The sequence below is a fragment of the Clarias gariepinus genome, chromosome 11 (assembly GCF_024256425.1).
Source record: "Clarias gariepinus isolate MV-2021 ecotype Netherlands chromosome 11, CGAR_prim_01v2, whole genome shotgun sequence".
Lineage (NCBI taxonomy): Eukaryota > Metazoa > Chordata > Actinopteri > Siluriformes > Clariidae > Clarias > Clarias gariepinus.
Genome location: NC_071110.1, coordinates 25,420,205 through 25,443,095, shown reverse-complemented (window position 1 = coordinate 25,443,095; position 22,891 = coordinate 25,420,205). Strand labels below are relative to the sequence as shown.

Here is a 22,891-nt window from a genome sequence, read left to right as displayed (position 1 = left end):
ATTACAGTAGGTCGTCAAAATGACGTCCAAGTTGGGTCAGGGTTGGACGTCCAAATAGTGGACCTAGTTTGGACGTCAAAATGATATTAAAAAAATAAGCCAGATTAGGTCGTCAAAATGACGTCAAAACGACGTCCAAGTTGGGTCATGGTTGGACGTCCAAATAGTGGACCTAGTTTGGACGTCGAATAGATGTCCAGAACTGGTCATGGACCGACGGACCCAATATAGATGTGATCTGCACGTCTATCCGACGTCCAATGTTTAGTGGGCAGATATGAAAGTCAACCATACCGGAACATGGAAGTGGATCCCTGGTTAGAACATAACATCATCAGTGTCGTTTGTCTCCTCCGAAATCTCTCCATACCAATAGGTAATAAAAGTAGGGAGGTAGGTGAGAAGGTCATATTTTCCCTGAAACTTCAGTAATAATAGATACAGGGCAACGGTTGACGTCCTTATACTCCTCTTGACATTCTTACACTCTTATCTACCCATGTCCTCAATGTAGATATCAATATAAAATAGAGAAGTACATTTGAGTGGTGCTTGCCATGGCAAAACGTCATGGCAGCAACATGCTAATATTGTTAGTATCATGTTAGCAACATGCTAATCATATTAGCATCATGCTAGCAACATGCTAATATTGTTCGTGTCATGTTACCAACATGCTAATCATGTTAACATCGTGGTAGCAACATGCTAATGATGGTGTTGGGGGCGTGGCTTATGAGCATCATGATAAACACAAAAGACTGATTGGTTGCCTGAGTTAAATGAGCCCTCCCCCCATGTCTCTACAACAATGTTGTAGTTAGGTTCACAGTTGGGTTCATGTCAAAGTTCCTATGGAAATTACCATTATATTTTAACGGGGCAAATTTGGACATCTCTTGTGCCCTAAGGGTACAAATTATATCCTCTTGTGGGGTATGTTCTGGCAGCTTGCAGGCTCCTTAAATGTGGTCTGTGGGATTTTGGGGTCTGCAGGGAGGCATTTTACCACACACCCCTTAGAAAAGGTACAGGACTAGTTACGTGCCAAACTTTTGTACGGAAAAAGAAAAAAAAAAAGGTGGTGTAGGTGATGCTTTGCAAGCACCACTAATAATGTGAAAGCTGGCCAACGTGGAGCGTGGACCAATCAAACCCAGCCACAGTATGAATCAGTCATGACCTAGTGTAAAAGCAATAGGGATGGGAATCACCATAGACCACCCAATACGATATTATCACAATACCTAAATGCTGTTACAATTTTAAGACCTTGAACCTTTAAAAGAAGTTTTACCGTTGCTTTATTCACCAGCTTCACAACTGAATTATACATGAGTAGTTAAATGTAGCTCATTCCTTATAGCATTATTTTTCTCCCTTTTCTCACTAAGAACAAAGGGCAACATTTAAACAGTACAAAATACTCACACAATACCACACATAATGGTAATGTATGACTAGTTAGAAACTAGTAGTTAGACGATGATGTTTCACCGCCCCAAATTCTTTCCAGTGAATCAATACTCGACTTGTAAATGAGCATGGGTTAATCAGTTGTGAGAACGCGGGTGCGTGGCATGTGAGTTTCGAGACTAATTTATGCTTGGGGAGATTGGTAAAAGCATGTGCAGTGAGTGGGTTTTAAGACTACAGTAATTCACTTTCAAAGTTTGGAAGAAAAGACTTCTTAATGTCCTGAGGCTTTTTAATGCACGCATGTTTTGATAATATATTGCCATAAAACTGCGGTTGCTTGTGCGCTTGGCACAGGATAGGTTATCTCCAAGGCCGATCGACTGGGGTATCTCTATTATAAATGTAAAATAATTGTTTTAAAAAAAATAAAAAAGATTTTGGAGTCAGAGTGGCAATACATGAATCTGCACACAAATCAACAATGAATCAATTTTTCTTGAAAGCAACCTAAAATTGTTTCAGGTTGAAAAATACAAAATATTGTCATCTCTACAGGGGGTAAATACTTATGCAAGGCACTGTACTACCAGTATATTCTCCTGACAGAAGTTTTTCTTAAACTCTTTTTTTTGTCCGCAGGGAATTGGCTGCTACATGTTTCGCATCGATGACTATGAGGTGGTAGACGCTACCATGCACGGCAACTCGGCCCGTTTTATCAACCACTCCTGTGAGCCCAACTGCTACTCGCGTGTGGTCAATATCGACGGGCAGAAGCACATAGTCATTTTTGCAATGCGGAAAATCTACAGGGGCGAAGAGCTCACATACGACTACAAGTTCCCCATCGAGGAACCAGGCAATAAGCTGCCTTGCAACTGTGGGGCCAAAAAGTGTCGCAAGTTCCTTAATTAAGACCTCCTCCTTTCTTACTTTAAACTGAACGCTGTCCTTCCAAACAAAACTGTGTTTTGTCGATGTGTGTATTTTGAATAATATGGTTATTTATTGAAACAGGCTCAGGTTTTTAGAGGGAATATGGCACTGTGCCTCATGTTGATTCAGGAAAGGTTTTAAGAGCAATGTCATGATGAATACAAGGAGAAAAGGACTTCTTCAGTGGAGCTTTCCCACGCATCCCGAAACAGGCCAGTCGATGATAAGCAGTCTGCTTCTTAGCAAATTGTGTGACCTATTTAGCCCAAATCATCTTTACAAATTCCAAGTGTGTAATATTGAGTCTCATTTGCCCATGCCTATGGAATGTGGAGGGGTGTCTGGGGGGTGGGGGAGGGGTTATCTAGTACAATGGAATTGCCACATTGTTTTGACACCAAAGTGCAATTTTTCTAAGGGAACGGTACACTGTCTTTTTAGGTAGACGAATTGTGAAGGGTCCATTGTTTTGTTTGTTTTGTGATTGGTTAGATTTTGTTTGTTTGTTTGTTTGTTTGTTTGTACCCTTTCTGAATGTACATCAAGGCCTTCTCCTTCTGGTGACGCGGTCTATTTGTATATAAGCCCTGAGATGGCAGATAGAGAACGCTAGAGGGAGCACTTTGTTCCCCGTGATGGACATTTGGACATTTTTATCAGAGCAGGGGTAGGGGGGAAAAAAACATGAGTGTACCTGAACTGTTTAAGAAGTAATAACCCCTGGGGGTATATCATTGGAGGCTGGATGTGCTGAGATCCTGGTGGACTGACAGCCAAGGGACTAAAGAAATTCAATGGGTGGGTGGGATTGCTTAAATTTACTTAAAATAAATTTTTATAGTAACTTGGACTGATAATATTTATAACGAGGAAATTTAGTATGTGCATGTTTTAAGGCCTGTAGCTGGTAGTATTTACGGAGGAAATCAACGGCATCCAAATGTTTTCTCAAGACGGATGAAAGTTAGCTTTTTCCTGTTTCTTTTGTCGTAGATGAGTAAATGTCATTATTTCCTTTCATATGTAAATAATATGTATATTTTTCTATATAAAAAAAACTGAAAAGCACTCACTAGTGAATAGCACTTATTGATATTTATATTTTTAATAAAATATTGTATTTATTTTACCAACATTTTTGTAGTGGATGGTGGTTTACAACACTAATGCTTGTCATTATTTTTTTAATAGTGTACTTTTTTTAAACAAGTTTGGCTTTTTTCTTCCTTATCCTCTTTTTTCTATTCCAAAGACTGAAAGCCGTAGTTGTTCCCATATTGCGCAGTCCACCAGTAACTCTCATTGCCGATCCAAGTTAGTCGCAACCATTTCAGACAATAGTATATAAATAGCGTAGTTGGCTGTAAAGCATTTAGTTCTATGCGCTCATCTGTTGAAACGGCATGTCTCCTCCAATGGCAGCCTTAATATCACACACATGAATACCAAGCTCCCCTTAAAGTCCCCGCTTTGCTGTTTTTCAAGCAAAGGACAACAGTTTTATGGGGAGAAATAATGAATATAGTAAAAAAAAAAAAAAAAGCTTGAAATCATTTTACATTTAAGCAACTGCAAAGTTTACTTCATCTATTTTATTATTGTAAAAAAAATATTTTCATAGATACGAGTATACCTGAAGGAATCTGCCACGGAGGCTAGCCCATGAAAACTTTCTTCTAAAGCACTATATTTGGAAGAATAGAGGAAAAACTCATTCTCCCTGTTTTGTGCACTGAACATCAGTCTTCTTCCCAGCTTGACACATGTTGCCTTGGCACTGCATGGACGCTCTAGCTAGCCATTTAAAGCACACGGACGTGCTCCTTTTGTGTTTTTTTTCCTCAACGGTTTGTTTTAGCCCTTTGCGTCACTCCTTAGGGTAACATCTTATTTCCTACACAATGAAGTGATGTTGTGATGGAATTTCTAGACTTCCCATGGATGTCTGTCATGTACATTTTTTAAATAATCAACAGTGTGGTGCCTTCTTCAACAATTTTTTTTTCCATCTTTTAATTCTTGAAAGAATCCAATCATTTGTCATGGCAGATAAGAGATAATGACCTGACAAGAGACAGACATATTGAGGAGTGTTCTCTCTTTAGGGTGGATACTCTCTTTTATCTTGGGAGAATACTGCAGGACTTGCAAAGCATGCCCTTTTAATGGTCTTAATAATTGTGAAAGTATTTCACTTCTCGTGGATGCAAACTGATTTTATGCTTACACTGTTGTCTTCTTGACAGTCAGAACTGAATTGTATAAAAGGGACAAGGTGAGATGGAGCTAGTTGATGTTGCAGAAAGACTAGGGGATGTGTACATACCTCCAGACAAAGCTCACTCTATTGCTGTGGTGTGCACCTCTGGCTCTTGTTTTCTCAACGAGCCACTAAAAGGCCAGTTTCTGTGTAGCATTGTCTTATCGCCTCATGTGAACTCTAATATCTTTTTTAAGGCAGTTGCAGATTCCTCAAGCCTTATTTCCAGATTCATGATAACACAATGGAATATTAATTACGCTTTATATTGTCGTTAATTGGCTGCTTTTTTTTTTTTTTTTTTTTTTGAGATTACGTTTTCTGGATTTGTGGGTTTGATGGTGTTGCCGCAGATGCTTGCTGGGAGCTTCTCGCCATGCTCCCTGCAGTGTGGGTCTCGTCATCGATTCAGGTATTCGAGTTCCTCTAAGTCCGGCTCTCTGGATGCGGCACAGGGCCGGGCTGAACTCTGCAGCTAGGCCTTCATTGAATGTATTATTTGATTGATCTTTTATCATAGTAACTTTTTTTTTTTTTTTTTAATGATTGTTCCAATGTGAAAGGCAGGGACGTTACAGAAGAGCTTTATGTTTAATTTAGTCGGTGAGGATTGTACAGCAACGGTAACCTTTGTACAGAACTTGCATCTGTCGATCTGATTATGATTTTACTAATCCTAAGGGCTTTGTTAAAGACTATTTCCTCCATAAAAGTAGTTTCATCGCAACTTCACAAAGCAGTAAAATATGGTGTTCAGTCAGTGTTTGAGAAGCTACCAGGTTCCTGGACTTTATTCTTCCACACCACATCAGTGGTACCACACCTTCTCCTGTACTTTGCTCCGTTGTGTGTGTGTATATATATATATATATATATATATATATACATATATATATATATACATATATATATATATATATATATACATATATATACATACATAAAAATATATGTAAACATATTCTTACACACATAATGAATATATTCTACCTAAACATATGTATGGATAGTAAATTGTACTTCAATATTTACAATATTCTACACAGTATATGGAATGGACAGACAAACGTAGTTACAGTAGCAAACAACAGTTTCATAATGGTTAATAGCAATGTTCAGTGTAATCTATAATGACTTTGTGTTACAGATACAGTTTAGAGTAATGTGCAGCATTTTAAATATTGACCTTATGGGTTTTTTTTTTTTCCTCTGCCTGTGTATGCTCTTACTGGAGCATTGCAAATAGGACTTGTTTCCTTTTTCTTTTCTTGTTTTGTGAAGCAGGGGGGTTCGGATGAAAGATGATATTTATACAATGAAACAAATTAAATGTAAGATGTGGTTGTAAAGTCTTTTGAGGTTAGCAATTTGTTTCAATGCTGTAGGTTTGATTTTACTCTTTGTACATTTTCACATACTCTGTGGTTGTCAAGAAAACAACAAAACCCTGATCTTTTACCAGATTCCATATGTTTCCCCATACCTTTCTCCTCAGATTTTCTGTCATGTTTTGTAATAAGTAACAGTAATTAGTATTTTATTTATTTGTGCAACTTTAAAGCATATCTGTATCATATGATAGGACCCTACAGTGCTGTATTATCATTTATTAAACATCAGCTTTGTTATTGCTTCACAGTAAACCTTTGGAGGGGGGGAAGTGCTAGTCGTGCTTGTACACTATTTCAGGCATTTGTTTTCCTTAAACACTTCCTTATTCTCTTTCTTTCTGTGCTTTATGTCGTTGCTAAGGTTTATTTTTTCATTTTGTTTTCCCGTTGCCCAAACAGTGTTCTCAGTTTTCACAGAAATGAAGGAAAAACCATTGACAAACTACAAATTACTTAAGAACGAATGTATGAGGAAAAAAATGTACATAACTGTAAAAAGAAAAATTTCTAATCATGTTTATTTTCTATGCACTTTTTTTATTTAAGTGATAGTTTAAATAATAAACATGTCTTGTTTACTCAGCATGGCTTCATTATTTGATGCACTCTTAAGAAAAATTGGTTTGGTAGAAAAATAAGTTTAAGAGTAAGAAATTCAATAAGTAGCTATTAGTTGAGGAAAATACTCGACTAAATGTAATTTTTTTTTTAATGTGATTGAATATTATATGCCCAAAAAGTATGCACTTGACCATCTCACTTTTGTGTTGCAACAATAGGCGCAAAATTGAGAAAGCACATGTACATAAGTATTTACATCCTTTGCAAAATTGAGCTCAGGCGCATCCTGTTTCCCCTGATCATTCTTGAGATGTTTCTGCAGCTTAATTAAAGTCCACCTGTGGTAAATTCAGTTGATTGGACATGATTTGGAAAGGCACATACCTGTCTATATACGGTCCCACAGTTGATAGTTCATGTCAGAGCACAAACCAAGCATGAAGTCAAAGGAATTGTCTGTAGACCTCTGAGACTTATCTCGAGCCACAAATTTCTGCCGCTTTGAAGGTCCCAATGAGCACAGTGGCCTCCATCATCTCTAAGTGGAAGAAGTTCGAAACCACCAGGACTCTTCCTAGAGCTGGCCGGCCATCTAAACTGAGCGATTGCGGGAGAAGGGCCTTAGTCAGGAAGGTAACCAAGAACCTGATGGTCACTCTGTCAGAGCTCCAGATGTCCTCTGTGGAGAGAGGAGAACCTTCCAGAAGGACAACCATCTCTGCAGCAATCCACCAAGCCACTTTTCAGTAAAAGGCACATGGCACCTGAAGGATTCTCAGACCATGAGAAACAAAATTCTCAGGTCTGACGAGACTCTCTGGCCACTCTACCATATAGACCTAATACTTAGAATTCTGAGGAAAAAAATGAATTTAATCAATTTTAGATCAATGCTGTGACATAAGAAAATGTGGAAAAAGTGATGCGCTGTGAATACTTTCGGGATGCACTGTACTTCCAATTTCCAGTATGAGTGAAAAATCAATTCCTGCTTATCACCCAAATGAGGTTGGGTTCCCTGTTGAATCTGGTTCCTCTTAAGGTTTCTACCTGTTGTCATCTCTGGGAGTTTTTTTTTTTTTTTTTTTTGCCACTGTTGCCCTTGGCTCAATTATCAACGACAATCTAATCACTGTGATTTATACATCTTACTTCACACTTTTTACTCTCATTTCCATCACTTTTTTATTATTCTGTAAATAAATAATAAAATAAAATATTCTGTGGTACTCAGTAGAACACTTGGCAGTGATCAGTCTTTGGCTGAATGTGCTCCTCTGATCGACCAGCACACTGTGTATTGGTGAGAAGGGTTGCCCAGGATCCTCCTCCAGGATCCTCCTCCTGGCCACATCATGTACATGATTTAGCTGACTGCTTAGCACAGCCAGCACTCATAATTATTTTCTCCAGTCTATTTTTGTCTGCCACCTTCATGCTACAGCTCGCATTGAGGTCATTTACAATAAATATATAAAACATTTTTTTATTTTGTAATTAGGTTAGACCATTAACATACTGGCAGCATGGTGGTGTAGTGGTTAGCCGGACATGCTAATTGGCGTTTCCAATTTGCCAATAGTGTGTGAATGTGACTGGAGGTCCTACCACAATTGTAAAAATGAGAATAAATACAATGGTCACCACTGGCCTCCATGGTCTCTTGGCCATCCATCCAAAAAAAAAGACATTTTAATTCTGTGAAGCTCATCATTAAAATATAGAGGGAAATATTTCTTTTTCATCTTGTCTTTATTAGAGTTTTGATTTAAAGTTTGGGTTTGCTGTAACCTTGGGTTTAGGAATGACTGGTCTTTAGTCTTGTTATATGAAGTATTATATAATATCCCTTTGCATGGTTTGCCAAGGTTGGTTTGGGAAGAACTCTACTGGCCTGACTTCAACCCTTCTGAACACTGTTGGAAGGAACTGGAACACTGACTGCAAACCAGGCCTCCTCAACCAACGGTGCCTGACCTCACTGGCCTGAATGCTCTTGGTGGTGAATAAACCCAAATCCCCACATCCACACTTCAATATCCATCCAAGGACAGCAGACGTGGTTAAGAAAAAATCTTCAGGATTTTCAGCAGGCATTTTTGGTTGTTATATAGGCATCAATGCCATATAAGATGAAAGGACTGGGTTCAATTCCTACCCAAAGCCCTAACCCCAGCCGCTGGATGCAGGGTCGAACTTTGATAGAAACAGCTACATTTTCAGAAATCACCTTTTCAAGCCAACAGTTTTGGTTACAGGCAATTGAGGGGAAGGTTTTAGTTTTTTCTGTGCCCATTTTATCTCAGCTAAATATCAGTGATGCTAAATATTTAAGCTAGTTTACCTCGCTAGGGAGTTACTTTGCCTAATTTACACTGTCTGGCCAAGGATTGACACCATTTGATTATGTAAATCATTCAATTATATTGTATTACTCCAAAGCCCAATATGTATGCTCCATAGCAAATTGAATTTTTATTTAATAGATTAGTAATAAAAAAAAATCAATAAAAGTACTACAATAAAAACTGTTTGGTTCCGATTTTGAGTTTGTCACATTATGCACGTGGAATTGCTAACAAAATCACTATTAAACATGGCTGTAATTTCTACTGTTGACTTGAGTATCGTGTATACTGTTGGCAATGTAACAATATGATAATATTAATCACCATAATATTAATCTTAGTGAAATAACACAGTCTGTCTGCTTTTCTTATCACACCTCTAAGTAAACTCATTATGTTTTATGACTCTTTATACTCTTCATACTCTTTACCTACTTCTATGTTATTTTACTAAGATTAATATTATGGTGATAAATATTATCATATTGTTACAATGCTGCATATACAAGTATATTTGACTAAATTATGCTTACATTGTCAACATTATGGAAAAAATATAATTAATTAGTGTTATTGGATCTTACTTGCACCCTTATGGAGTTGCATAATAAAAAAATTAAACAGAGGTGAGACAGGGCATACAACAATAGGCTCACTCAGAGGTGAGACAAGACGAGACGACGAGAGACAGGTCATAAAACATAAACAGTAAGGGAATGGGTAGTGATACTCATTGTACAGTGTGTACCCAAAGTATATGGAAAAACCCCTAGAGTGACCCAGACATGAACTGTACTTATTTTATAATTAGCTGTCATGTGTATGATAAATAGACAAGATAAGGCGCCAGATGCCGGACTTGGCAAAGACACGAGCACACTTAATGAAGGATTGAAACGTGTTGGATACACGTGCTACACGTGCACCTGCAGTCACACACACATGTCTAAGTAAGAATATAGATAAATAACCAAAAGATCAGTTTTATAAAAACTAAGTTTAATAAGAGTAGACACAAAAATAAACTAGTATGTGCATCTACATAATACCAATCAAAGAGATGCTTACCCATGGTCAGTCTCTTGAGAACTGTAGAATAAACGAGGAAAAACCAGGAATGTATAGTAAAAATATGCACCGCCTTCTTATTTTTTTATAAACTGAGCAAAAGAAGTGTAAAGATGATAAAAAGTAATTTGCAAGAAAAATGAATTATAATGGGACAAAATATAATCACTTGGTACAGATGACGTAGGGAGTCAGATGACGAGGTATATGACGTAACATAATATGATAGAAAAATGTGAACATAATGGAAGAATTCCTTGGGAAAAGTTTGCCTATAATGGGTTAATAATTTGGTAAGGAGGGGAAAAAAAGAACTAAGGGAGGAGATAAGATGTGCATCCCTCCCCTTGAAAACTGTATATAATGAGTGTGCATGCAACTTTCAGACAGTCTGCTCTTGATGATGTTTGGAGTTACGACCTAAGCATTACAAGTGCGGCTTACTTGGGTTTTATTGCTGCAATAAATCCTGCTTACTTCATCCAGATCTGCGCAGAATCCTGAGTCGTTCTTTGGTCCTTTCTGACAAAAGATACAGCATTTGATTAATATTTTTAATTAAGGTAACATTAACAAGTGGAAGATAAAAATCTCCCACAACAACTCAGCACTATCCTTCCAGGTTTTAATAAAGTCTTGCTCAGCTCTTGACCCAATAAGAGAAATTTAAGCAACGTCATTAGCTTTTTCCTTGCTTGATGCAAGTCAATAATTTACATTTCTGAGTCACAGAAAACAGTTTTCCATGGCCACAGGACACATCTTTTGATAAATTAAAAAAAATAAAATTTATAAGGTTAAAAGAATAGTTGCCAGCTGAAATATATTAATCATTGATGTAATTCTCCAATCAAGGCTCTTCAGTATTTGCCTACATAAAGCACAGAGCCAGGCAGTGTATGTAAATCAAGAAAATAGCTAGATAACTCTGGAAATGCACATTTTTATCTTGCGCAATAGCACATATTTTATAGGGATTATCCGTAAACATTCATCCGATGATTTAGAATTCTAAAGATGCTGTAGCCTAGAGAGATTGGCCCGAACTCTCTCTCTCAGAGGGATGGGATGGGAGGCACTTAGTCCTCTCGTATCAATCACGCCTATACAGCCAAGCACGAGCATCTGTGAGCTTAGGCATGTAGAAGGGGTGGATAGCACTGTCCTCCGAGTGTGTTACACCGCTTCTAATAGTGCAGTTCGAAGAGATGCAGTTGCAGGCTAACATCATGTGGCTCAAAAAAAACAGGTGATAGTCTTCGCCCCTTCGTCCCTACGCTGACTGGTAGTAGTAGCTTTCATATGAGGGTCCCCCAATAGCAGGTGGGAATTGGATATGATTAAATTAGGAGAAAATCAGGAACATGTTAAAAAAAAAAAAAAACATTTACTCATTTTCTATACTGCTTATTTTGTACAGGGTCACAGAATGCCTGGCGCCTATCTCAGAGGACTTAAAGCACAAGGACAACTTCATTGCAGAGCAAAAGAAGCCACACATTCACACACTTCAGGCTATTTTGGGAGGCCACTTAGCCTAATCTGCATGTCTTTGGACTGTGAGAGGAAACTGAAACAACTTGAAAAAGCCACCATGCACACAGACCTGAAAGTTGTTATTCAAACCCTTAAACCTGGACATGTGAGGCCACAGTGCCAACCACTACGCCATTGTGCCACACTATCCTTAAACTCTTGGGTAAAAACTGGTGCTGTGCTGACCAGCCATTCCATTCAGATTGTATGGATTGAATAATAGATGGGTGTTTTTAGGAAGTGCAAATCTCATAAGACCACATATTGTCATATGTTTTCAGAAAATTGTAAGACCATGCTAAGTTTCACTTCAAGAAGTGTTAAAGTTTTAATGTTTATTTGTATTCCAAGTTTCAACATGAGAAGTAGATTTAACTGACTATAAGCTTCTCAGTTTATAAAGGGATGTATTAATGGGCCGGATCCATGTCCCTTTTTACAGTAGAGCCAGCAACACATTTTAGAGTAACAGCTGCGAGCCAGACGTTGAAGATGTGGAAAGATGGTTTTGGCAGCTTAAGGTGGTAACAACAGAGACAGATCTTTTATCGTAAACTGTTAGGCTTAAATATTGCAATAAATAATGAGAAATGGGAAATAATTCGGTTCAAATGACTTTTTTTACTGCACTTGTTACCTTTCTCTAGACCAAGCATTTGGTTTGTCCCAGTGACCACAGTGCTCTGATTCCTCTGTGCTTTCATTCTTTAGTAATTAATCACACAAAGTGAGATACTCAGACTGTAGCCCACATGAATTCTCGCTCACAGAGATTATAGGTCATTGTTCTTGTCTCCACCATTCCTTCAGACTCTCTGTCTCTCTCTCTCTCTCTCTCTCTTTCGATCCTTGTCTCCTACCCTCCCTCTTTTTCTAATTGGCTTGGGCTCCCATTTCCTCTCTCAAGCGTCAGAGTGCTCACTTTTTCCCAGGCTCCCCAGTCTGGGACACCAAAGTCCACTGTTTTTGTTTCTCTCTCTGCTCAGAAACTGTCCCGTCTAAGTTCTGAAGAATTTATGGTAAGTTCTTTCTCATTTTTCTGTTGTATTTGCAGGTATGTGACATTGCGACGGATGTGTTGTGACCCTGCTAACTAAAGTACTAAAAAGCCTTTTAAGAACAGGGCCAGTTTGGGTTGTTTGACTAACATGTCTTGACCATGTATCATGTGGTCATGAGTCAGATTTATCATCTGTTGTTCGTAATTTGATGGGATAAAGTGCACTTACTGTTTGAACGCAGTATCAGTAGATCTTTTGAGCCTTAAGACAGTGATGTTTCTGTATCTCCTCCCAAATTCCTTGTTAAATTCATCATGCTATTTTACTTTGAGGAAAGAAAAAGAGAAAGCATTGAGCTTCTCTGAGCTTCCACAACCTTTTATAATCTGTTTTCTACAGCACCAGGAAAGTTAAAACATTTCAAGTATACCAGTTGACCTGTGGTCCTGTGCACTGGCTTGCTATAGGATTGATATGGGTTTGGCTCTGGTTGGCTTTCCTTTTGGCACTGATTTGCTGTGATGGTTTACACGAGGCAGTTCCCGAGAACTGTTCTATTCTGTTTTGGCGTGTCCTTAAACAATAACACGCATAAAGCATGTCTCTTGAGATAGCATTAGTTTTGCTGAAATCAAACACTCTGTTCTTCTTCTAAAAGAAAAAAAAAAAAGAGAAAGCTGTTTGTTCTTTCCTGGTCTTGTCTGCTTTCTGAGGCGTGCTTTGATGGTCTGTGTTCTGTTAATTTGAGTCAGCACTTTACTTAGTTTTACTTGAACCAGCTGTGTGAGAAAAACAGAAGTCATGCAGAGGACCCCACTGATTTATAGGCAGGCGTGAAGTCTTAGAAGCATGCAGCCCGGGGCAAATCATGAAAATCCACCAATAGCTGAGCGCTTTGCGCTTGTTTTGCTGATGATGCAGATTATGGAGTGATTTCAGTGACTTTATACACTTCAGTTCATGCTAGAGACACGAACCAATGTGCTTTTTTTATTCCTTCTCCCTCATATGAGGGAGGATATGTAAATAAACCGAGTTGTTATTGTTTCATTTTTTGTATGCTTTCGGCATTGACACTTTAAGCCAAGCTCATTCTTCAAGCATTATGGAGCATCATCGAATTTCCCCTGGCGTGCTTTTTTTAATGAGTTGGAAATAATATTTTGCTATTCGAGAGCTGTGCTTTTCACATCACCGCTGAATGACTTCCAAGCCTGTCTTAACTAACTACTAATATTGTGCAAAAGCAGTCCATCTTATGCTCATTCAGTCTAACTCTTTTGACAGACTTAAAGAAATGACACCTCTCCAGTCCTGGGCCCTCTCCCTCCTTCTTGTTGTGCTGGCACACTGTTCAAGTCCACTTGAGGATAATAAGATTCACAGTCTGTGTATGGGCAGCCCAGGTATCCCAGGTTCTCCAGGGTTGCACGGCAGGCCAGGACAACCAGGCAGAGATGGCAGAGATGGCCGAGATGCACCAGTGGGGGAGAAAGGTCAAAGGGGAGATCGTGGAGAACCTGGTATGTGTATATTGGCTTAATGAAGGTTAAAACAGCAATGATGACCACATTAGTGGTTAGCGCTGTTGCTTTACACCTCCAGGGGCTGGGTTTGATTCCCGCCTCAGGTTATGTGAGCTTGTTCTCCTTGAGGGTTTTCTCCCACAATCAAAAGACATGCAGGCTAGGCTATTTGTTAATTCCAAATTGCTCATAGTGTGTAAATGCTATGAATTTTAACGAGAGATCTTACCGCAGTTGTAAAAATAGAAATAAATACAATGGTCACCATTGGACTCCAAGGTCCGTAGTTGGACTACAGTATCCTACGTAGATGGATAGGTGCAATAAAAATGGTCTCATTTGATAGGGTGTTCATTCAGTACAACCCTGATTAGATTAAAATAGTTTGTGTAGATAAATGAATTATAACAACAGCAATAACGTACATAGCGTTATAGCACATATTGTAAATACTAACAATACTCACTCACTCATTCATTCTCTATACCGCTTATCCTGTTCAGGGTCATGGGAGGCCTAAGGACTAGCCCAGGGAAGTCGGGGCACTATGTGAAGTACAATCCATCACTGGAACAAGCAGGGAAACAATCACACACACATTCAGTTGAAAAAGCCCAAACATCTCTACTTGTGTTAATATCTCACAGGTGAGCCAGGCATGAGGGGCCTGACCGGTGACAGAGGCGATCCAGGAGAGAAAGGTGAGAAGGGACCCCCCGGAGAGTGTGCGGTGGCTCCGAAGTCAGCATTCAGTGCCAAGTTGTCTGAATCCCAAACCATGAGCACGCCTTTACCAGCAGGGGATGCTGTACGCTTTAACAAAATCATCCTGAACGAGCAGGGAGATTACAGTGCCGAGACCGGACGCTTTACATGCAGGGTGCCAGGTGTTTACTATTTTGCCGTCCATGCCACTGTGTACCGCTCCAGCCTCCAGTTCGACCTGATGAAGAATGGACATGCCATGGGCTCCTACTTCCAGATGTTTGGCAACTGGTCCAAGCCGGCCTCACTGTCCGGAGGCACTCTGCTGCATCTCATTCCTGGTGATCAGGTGTGGGTGCAGATGGCTCTGGGGGAGTATACAGGCTTTTACTCCAGCCCGAAGACAGACAGCACTTTCACTGGCTTCCTGGTGTATTCTGATTGGAAAAACTCTGCTGTATTTGCTTAGATCGAAGGTACATACTACTTTTGGCCTTTACCCCAAAATGCCTATACTCAGAGCGCTACAAAGATTTTTTGTTAGCAAATTTGAAATTCTAGAAAATAAGCTAGTGTCTTAAGGTTATGATGGAATTGGAAAAGAAAAATGGAAGTATGGTCTTGTGGACAAAAACAAATCAAATTTTCCTTTTTGTATGTATCAAAATTGATCAACAATTAGAGTCCAGTGACTATATTAAAAAGCCCTGTTTGCGCTTTTTTAATATCTTTTCCAAATGGACAGTTTGCTCAGCCACACTTGGACATGATGTAATTGTCCGTAAATAAAGTATTACATAAAAGACCAATAGCTTTTGCATATTATATTTGTCAGTGAGAACATAAAATGACACAATAATACAGTATAAACTAGTGCAGAAATATTAATGTTTTTTAAACGATATCAAAACACATTTGAATTATGGCTTCAATAAAAATCCATCTTTAAGACTGAATGCATTCACTTTTATTTCGTTTTATTTTTATCACTGACTTGTTGACCGCTGAATTGATTTAAACAAAAGAAACAAGTGTCTCTTTAAGGCGAGCTGCGTGTTGCTTTGGTTGGAATGGAGACGTGTTCATGCCAAGTCACAGATGTTCTCTGGTATAATGATTTCACCAAAGGCCATTATTAAAACCCTTTAACAGGAAAAGCTGTAACATTACTGGCTTACACGAAATAACCTGTACGCCTGCCACCCTTGCCCTCAACCAACCACACACACACACACATACACACATACATACACATCTCTCCTTCCTTCTCTGTCTCTTCAGCTGGCAGGGTCATGTATGGAACTTTTTATTTTTTTGCAACTTTTCTTTTAGAGAGAGAGAAGAAATGAAAAGGTCATTTCCATGAGTTCAAGGAACTTAAATGAGCTAACATGTTGAAACTATGTCTTATTATTTATAGCAGACATTACATACAACAGTCTGACAGTGTCTGACATCAGACTTTAACTCCGAGTTACTCATCAGGAATCATTCTTGGATCTGTCCGTTGTTAATTCTCAATCATTATATTGTGGGTGAAGTCAGAGCAGAAGAATGAGATTAATAAGAGAATGAGGTGACTGTATGTCTGGTCTGTTTAGTATAAAATAAAATCCCTTTAATAAAGTATTACAATTAATTGCAGTAAAGATCTGTACTTTATGTACATTGTCACTTAATTGCAAAACATCAGTTAAACACTGGCATCAATTTATTACTTAAATATTGTCCTGTAGTTATAATTTTCCTACAAGAAAGCTCTTTACAATAACACTGCCTGCACGGGCTTGTACAGGGGCCACTATGAGTGCATCGATTTATGCTCTTATTCATAGTCTTAATAAGTGGTTAAACAGCTCCTGGGCTGTTTAATCCCAAATCTTTGTCGAATGTGCCTGTGGAAATCTTACTTTAGTGGGTATCTTACTTTAACATTGATTTCTACTGTCAGTTGAGAGTGGCAGCAGCGCAGCACAATGATCTTGGTGTGATAAAATGCCTTTATAACAATTACTAATGTAACTGTAACATCAAACAAAAAAGTGCTGACTTCTAAAAAGAATGCTCAACGTAATACAAAAGTGGGCATACCTTTTCTTATTAACTGACATAGGTCGTTCAAATGTGTCAGTAGAGTACCCAACACTCGAATGCCCCCTTTGTCACAGATGACGGGCTTCCATTGCAATGTTTATGAAATGTTTATGGAGATAACACCCTTGACAAGAGCAACAGATGGATAAAATGTAAACCAACATTGAGGACAAATCACGCAGTAAATGTGACCAAGAGAATTTTTAAATAAGATAGGAGATTGAGGTTTAGCAATAGTGCAAATGCATCGCTTCAGAGGGGGGACTATGTTGAACAGCCTTCAACAATACCTTCAGATAAAGAAGAGGTTCCTTAGCAGCAGGTGTGATTTGAATGACCTACAGTACTGAGCAAAAAAAAAACAGTAGACCATAATTAATGAAACAAAGTCAATAATTAGTGTGACAAGCCTTTGCTTAAAATATAGTCTCAGGTACAATTTGAGCACCTTTGTAAAGAAACCAGATGTTTAGTTTTACTGAACATCCTGCAGAACCAGCCACAGTCATTCTGAGGACTTTGTCCCACCTATTCTTTTTTTCACGCTTGCAAAACTTTTTCTCTCTTTCACAGCCTAAAAAAGTTTCCATCCTGAATTATTAATGAAGTTATAAAATATACATGTATAACTTACAAAAAACAAACAAACAAAAACAAAAAAAAACACAGGGTGCTTAAGACTTTTGCAAAGTACTGTACGTCAGTTAATAATAATAAAAATATTAATCATGCTCACTTTTGCATTACTTTCTGTGCCACCCTTGTATAAGTACAACAGACAAAAGAAGCTGCACCAAATTTGCTAAGCACATCAGAAGTAGTTTAATATTTAGTAGTGGAGAGCCTTTAAAACTCTCATTTATGAAAAAGTTTCCCCACCATGATACCCAAAGGTAATCATGATCAGTACAAGCAGAACCTCTTTATGAAATAAAACACACTCAGCATAATCAATAAGTGGCCTCTATTTTGATTCTTTCTGATCATTCACACACACAAACACAGGATGCTACAGTACATCAGCCTGTTCAGACCATGTTTTAAATTTACGTGGGAATGACACAGTGTTAGTTAATTCAGTGTATCTTTTTTTCTGAGCAGGCCTCAGTCTGCATAACAATTTGGACACATTTTAAAAAGAAATCTGCAAAAACCTGAAGTGGATTTAAAAACAAAACAAAACAAAAAACATGACAAACTGCTGTATTTGGTTAATATCTGTTTGGTAAATCTGCTCAAAACACAATGCAGTGAATACCATGCAACAGTGCTAACAATAAACACTAAAGCCACTGAATTCCACTGAATTCAGTGATGGTCCCAAGCCTGGATAAAATGAAAGGGTTGCATCAGGAAGGGCATCTGGTGTAAAACCCGTACCATTTGTGTGCGGATGGGATGGTCCACCCCTCACCGGGAGCAGCCCAAGGATTAACAACGGTGTTAAAGCTCATGGTATTACCTTGATTGTTTGTTGTTTTAGGATTTAAACAGTAAACATACAGACAATTTTTTTTTTTTTATGTATAACTGACGAAACAATTACCTGCACATAATTTGTTTCAGGATTGATCATATCAACATTCCTGGAATGTGGTTCTTTAATATGATCCTTTATAACAGAATAACATGAAAGATTTTGGATTTTTGATGTTTAAGTTTCATATTGCACAAATCGATAATATTTATCCAAGGACACAAAACGAACACACTAAACCGAAACATCGATATCTAAAGTGGATTAACAGAAAGCTTGGGTATTAACTATTTTTAACACAAGACCCTTTAAAACAAAAATGGCTTCCAGGAATAGTAAAACATGATGTGCTGAACGGGTACTCGGAGCAAATCGATAAACCATTTTAACAAATGAAATTTGTAGAAAGAAATCTGGTGATTCGAGTGGTCAAGCAAAAACAAGCTATTCACATTATATGGCAGCGTCACAAATATGTGCCTAATGAGAGCTCAGATTTAGGCCAATGAATAGTGCATACACTGTTTCGGATTGCAGTAAAATTAAATAAGCTCATCTTTCAGTTCTTACTCCGAGTAAAACTTACAATCAAGTTTTCAGCACTCCAGTATAAAACTTTAGTGTGCATCAATACAAAAGCTAAATCCTAGAGAGGGAAAAACGCATACAAAAAGGGCTGTGCGATAGCTACAAGCCTCACCATATGTATGTGTATAAAAGGGAATGTTCATGTGTATTTACAATTGACTCTAGCAAAAGATTCAGCACAGTGGAATGGACAACATATTCACACAGCCTTACTGACTAACGCAGCTTACGACAGGAAACTAGCCGTGCATCGTTAACCTGAGATTCATCGTTATGTTAAAGAAACAGTCGTTTAAAGATAGACATCCATAGTCTGAAGGATCATGTGGCGACACAGTGGGCAGTTGTGCTGGTAGATGGGCTGGCGCATCAAGATGTTGGTGCAGTCTCTGCATAAGCATAAGTGGCGGCATGGCAGAAGCACAACGGTCTTGGTGCTGTCCTGGCATATGACACACTTCTTTCTCTCCTCCTGCTCTTGAAGGAGCGTGAGCAGGTTCTCAGTGGGAGGAGCTTTGCAGCTGTCCTCTGACGCCATTTTCCGCAGAGGTTTCCGTGAGCTGCAACTGGGATGTGTCCGCTCTAGGAGTTCAGGAGCAGGTGGTGGTGGCGGCGGTGGAGGTGGCGGTTGCGCCTGGGGTTCGTCTCCCGCATTCTCACCCCTAGTTTCTTCTCTTTCGGTAGGGTCTTCCCGTTGCGGGTTGACATCCTGAACTGTCCCATCTTCAGTTGCGATAGTCCCCCTTCCTGCGAGCGTCATCCAAAGCCCAAGACGACTGTGCACCCAGGCTATACCCTGCCACAAGTGTCTTTCCAGCAAGTACAACCGCTGTCGCGTTCTCTGGAGCCGTTGCAAAGCGGGCGCCAAGTTAACATAGTCAGTTATTCGCTGAACTACACTCTGACATAAAGCAGGATTCAGGTACACAGCGGCACTTAAGATTATGGCTATGGTTAACAGGAGCCCATAGGAGTTCAGCAAAAAGATGCTGATCAAGAGTTGTCCTAGAGAGCTCAAAAACTCCACGGCAAGTCTGCACGGTGTCCAGAGCAGAAGTGAGGTGCCCACCAATGTGCTGTAGAAGAACGTAAGGACAGTCAAGGCCAACTCGAGGGCTTTCTGTAAAGGGCTGGCTACAGCTTCGACCATGCCGAGCAGCAAGGCGTACAGGTTCTGCGTCCCAATGAGAAGGAGATTAACGATGGTGTTGATGAAGTAAAGCAAAAGGCTAAACACGATGCCGCAGCCCTCACAGATCTGCCGCAGCAGGCCTTGTCCGGAGAGCAGCCCCCGGTGCAGAAGCTCTTTGGTGCGCAGCAGTACATGCGTGGAAAGGTAGCCCATCATCTTACAGCTTTCAAGCAATCCGCCAAGGAGCTGCATCCAGCCTCCGATCACGTTGTGGGTCACGGCGGTCATTCCGTCCATCATGGTGATTGCGCAGAACAGACAGAGATCCACACATTCCAACAGTGAATTAGTGAGCAGCGTGGGGAGAGTGCCGATCAGATGGATGAGCGCTGCGAATAACCGGACCAAGGAGTTCACTACCATGTAATTGACGTCCAAAAGCAGGCAGATGAGATCAATGCATTTTCCAAAGGCGCTGAAGACAAAGTGAAGCAAACCCATAATGAAGATCTCAGCTCACTTCATTCGAATGCAGTCAGATGTTCATCATCCTGGTGGTGCAGTTGAAGGCTTCTGGTCCGCGTTTTATCTCCACTGTATGAAGATAATGATCAGAACTGTTAACACACAGCTTGCAGCGAGCCAAAGGTCAGCAAGTAAACCAGTAATAACTGCAACTAGCAACAAGAAACTTACAGTCTGGAAACCCTGCAGAAGTCAAACACAGGGCGCTGCTTATAAAATGTCAGCAATGCAGGAAGCTCTTCATCAGGCTTACACACACATTGATGAATTAATCAGGTGCCGGTAGAGATGTTAAAACAAGCTGCTTCATACGACACAAACATGCGCGAACCAGCGGCCGGATGTTTACATTTGAACAGGCACGCATTGCTCAGTCGTTAGCCAGGCTGTTACAAACCCGCAGCGTTAACGCTCCTTATCACTGCCGTGTTCCCACCGCGCCACAGGCAGCGAGAAACGCCTTTCTGTCACAGGACCACAGTATACCCCTACACTGATTCCGACTGTGTGTGTGTGTGTGTGTGTGCTTTTTTTTTTTTTACTTTCTGTTAGCCATCAGCTACCTGCTATTACTAACGGCCATGTCGTTTCCAAGCGTTAGCGCGCACCAACTCTGCGCTAATATTGCGCAGAATCTGTGTCACCATCGCGTGGAGTTATGGGTAATGTGTATCTGACGTGACTACCAGATAAAGCGTTTATTTTATATCGAGCTCACTTTATCATAATTATTATGATGTTAAATTGTTGATTTTGCTGTTGCTGTTCATGTCGCAAAGACATTTATAAAACAGTGACAGAAACAAACAAACAAAAAGGTACACAATACTGTATATTAATTACCAGTCACCTGACGATACGATATTATCACGATACACCGGTGCAAATTCGATAACAATATTGCATTTCCCCTCGATTTGGTTACAATTCTAAACCTTTTTAAAAAAGTTTAATGATTAATTATCTGTAGTCTATTCCTTATAATGTTACTATATTAGCATTTAAACAATGCAAACAAACTTAAAATATTGTTGTTGTTGGTCTTTCGGCTGCTTATGGGTCGCCATAGCAACCATTTGGTCCGCAGATACAAGGTACAGGTTTTACACCAGATGCCCTTCCTGACGCAACCCTCCCATTTCCCCTGGGACCGGCACGGCATCCAGTACCTGGGGTTTGGGCAATGGCTGGGAATCGAACCCTGGCCTTTCGCATGGCAGGCTAAATACCTACAATACCACTGAGCCACAATTTCAGGATAAATTAAGAAAAAGAAAAGCTTAACTAATAATAATAATAATAATAATAAAGGCTACATTGTTACTAAGGAGTACAGATCACTGTCATCCTCCAAAATTATTATTCTAAATTATAAACTTAGACAAATAATTTACTCCTACCACTTGGAAGCTTCTGTGCTTAGTACAGAATTGTTTATATCTGAGGCTAATCGTCCGATCACCAGTCACGGCCTATCAAACTGAAAACCAGCCAATTCTGGTCACTGATCAATCGACCGGATTATCTCAATTATAAAAATAAAAAAATATATTTTTTAAATCTGTTTGTCAGTGTGGCGATACGTGAATCGCCACACTAAAGAATCGTAATTCATAACTGAGCAGATTTTTCTCCTATTTTTACTAAATAATACGCATATCAAAATCTAATTCAAATAAAACTCAAATTTTGTCACGTATACAACACCAGCAGTAAAATGCTAATACAACTGTTTGAATAGAATAGAAAAGAATGATTCCACTACAAAAAAGTTGCACTAGAGAATACTTACAGAGTACTTAGAGAAACTTAAGATAGAATTTTCAATATACATTTTTTTAAATTACAAATTTATTTGTAATATACAAATGACAGAATAATACAAAATTTAAATAAAAATATAATAAAATATATTAATTGCACAGGATTAACAGAATGTGCAAAGTATAATTGTATTCTGAGAGGTATAGAGTGTAAAGTATAAAATTATAAAATGGAGTTATAAAATTAAGGTGTGTGGGTATGACAGCAGCATTGTGAAAAATAAAGTATGAAATAAAAAAAGGTGTGTGTGTCAACATATGAACTTGGGTAAATTGTGTAAAACATAATCATTTGCATTATAAAAAATAAAAAAAATTATGCTGGTTGGTGTAAGAATTAAATGATTGTTGATGTAAATTTTAAATTAGGAACATACAGTACACGCATGGTCTCTGATCTCGGTATAATAATCATATCTGGTGGACGGTTTGTCAATGCGCCACTAGAGGGCGCATAACGCTAGTGTTTACAAACACTAGCGTAACACAACAAAGCAAAAA

At 39.0% G+C, this 22,891-nt stretch overlaps 3 protein-coding genes across 6 annotated transcripts in view; 2 read left to right on the top strand and 1 right to left on the bottom strand.

The window, feature by feature from the left end:
• kmt2a (lysine (K)-specific methyltransferase 2A) overlaps window positions 1-6,589 on the top strand; it is a 56,293-nt gene extending 49,704 nt beyond the window's left edge. For all 3 annotated transcript variants that reach the window (XM_053507926.1, XM_053507925.1, XM_053507924.1), the window contains one exon: window positions 2,059-6,589. In XM_053507926.1, the coding sequence (XP_053363901.1) occupies window positions 2,059-2,334 (276 nt within the window). In that variant the 3' untranslated portion in view covers window positions 2,335-6,589. The remainder of the gene's footprint in view (window positions 1-2,058) is intronic.
• Window positions 6,590-12,382: 5,793 nt separating this feature from the next.
• c1qtnf5 (C1q and TNF related 5) lies at window positions 12,383-15,707 on the top strand. Of its 2 annotated transcripts, XM_053506868.1 has the most exons (3): window positions 12,383-12,538; window positions 13,808-14,043; window positions 14,694-15,707. In XM_053506868.1, the coding sequence occupies exons 2-3, from the start codon at window positions 13,818-13,820 to the stop codon at window positions 15,218-15,220; spliced, it is 753 nt and encodes a 250-aa protein (XP_053362843.1). In that variant the 5' UTR covers window positions 12,383-12,538; window positions 13,808-13,817; the 3' UTR covers window positions 15,221-15,707. The 2 variants fall into 2 exon arrangements, with proteins under 2 accessions (XP_053362843.1, XP_053362842.1); XM_053506867.1 differs by lacking the exon at window positions 12,383-12,538 and having other exon boundaries at window positions 13,764-14,043.
• A 2,721-nt stretch (window positions 15,708-18,428) lies between these two features.
• Window positions 18,429-21,155, bottom strand: rnf26 (ring finger protein 26). Its single transcript, XM_053506790.1, has 2 exons — window positions 20,739-21,155; window positions 18,429-20,636 (listed from the first exon to the last, which is right to left on the bottom strand). The coding sequence occupies exon 2, from the start codon at window positions 20,541-20,543 to the stop codon at window positions 19,203-19,205; it is 1,341 nt and encodes a 446-aa protein (XP_053362765.1). The 5' UTR covers window positions 20,544-20,636; window positions 20,739-21,155; the 3' UTR covers window positions 18,429-19,202.
• Window positions 21,156-22,891: the final 1,736 nt, after the last annotated feature.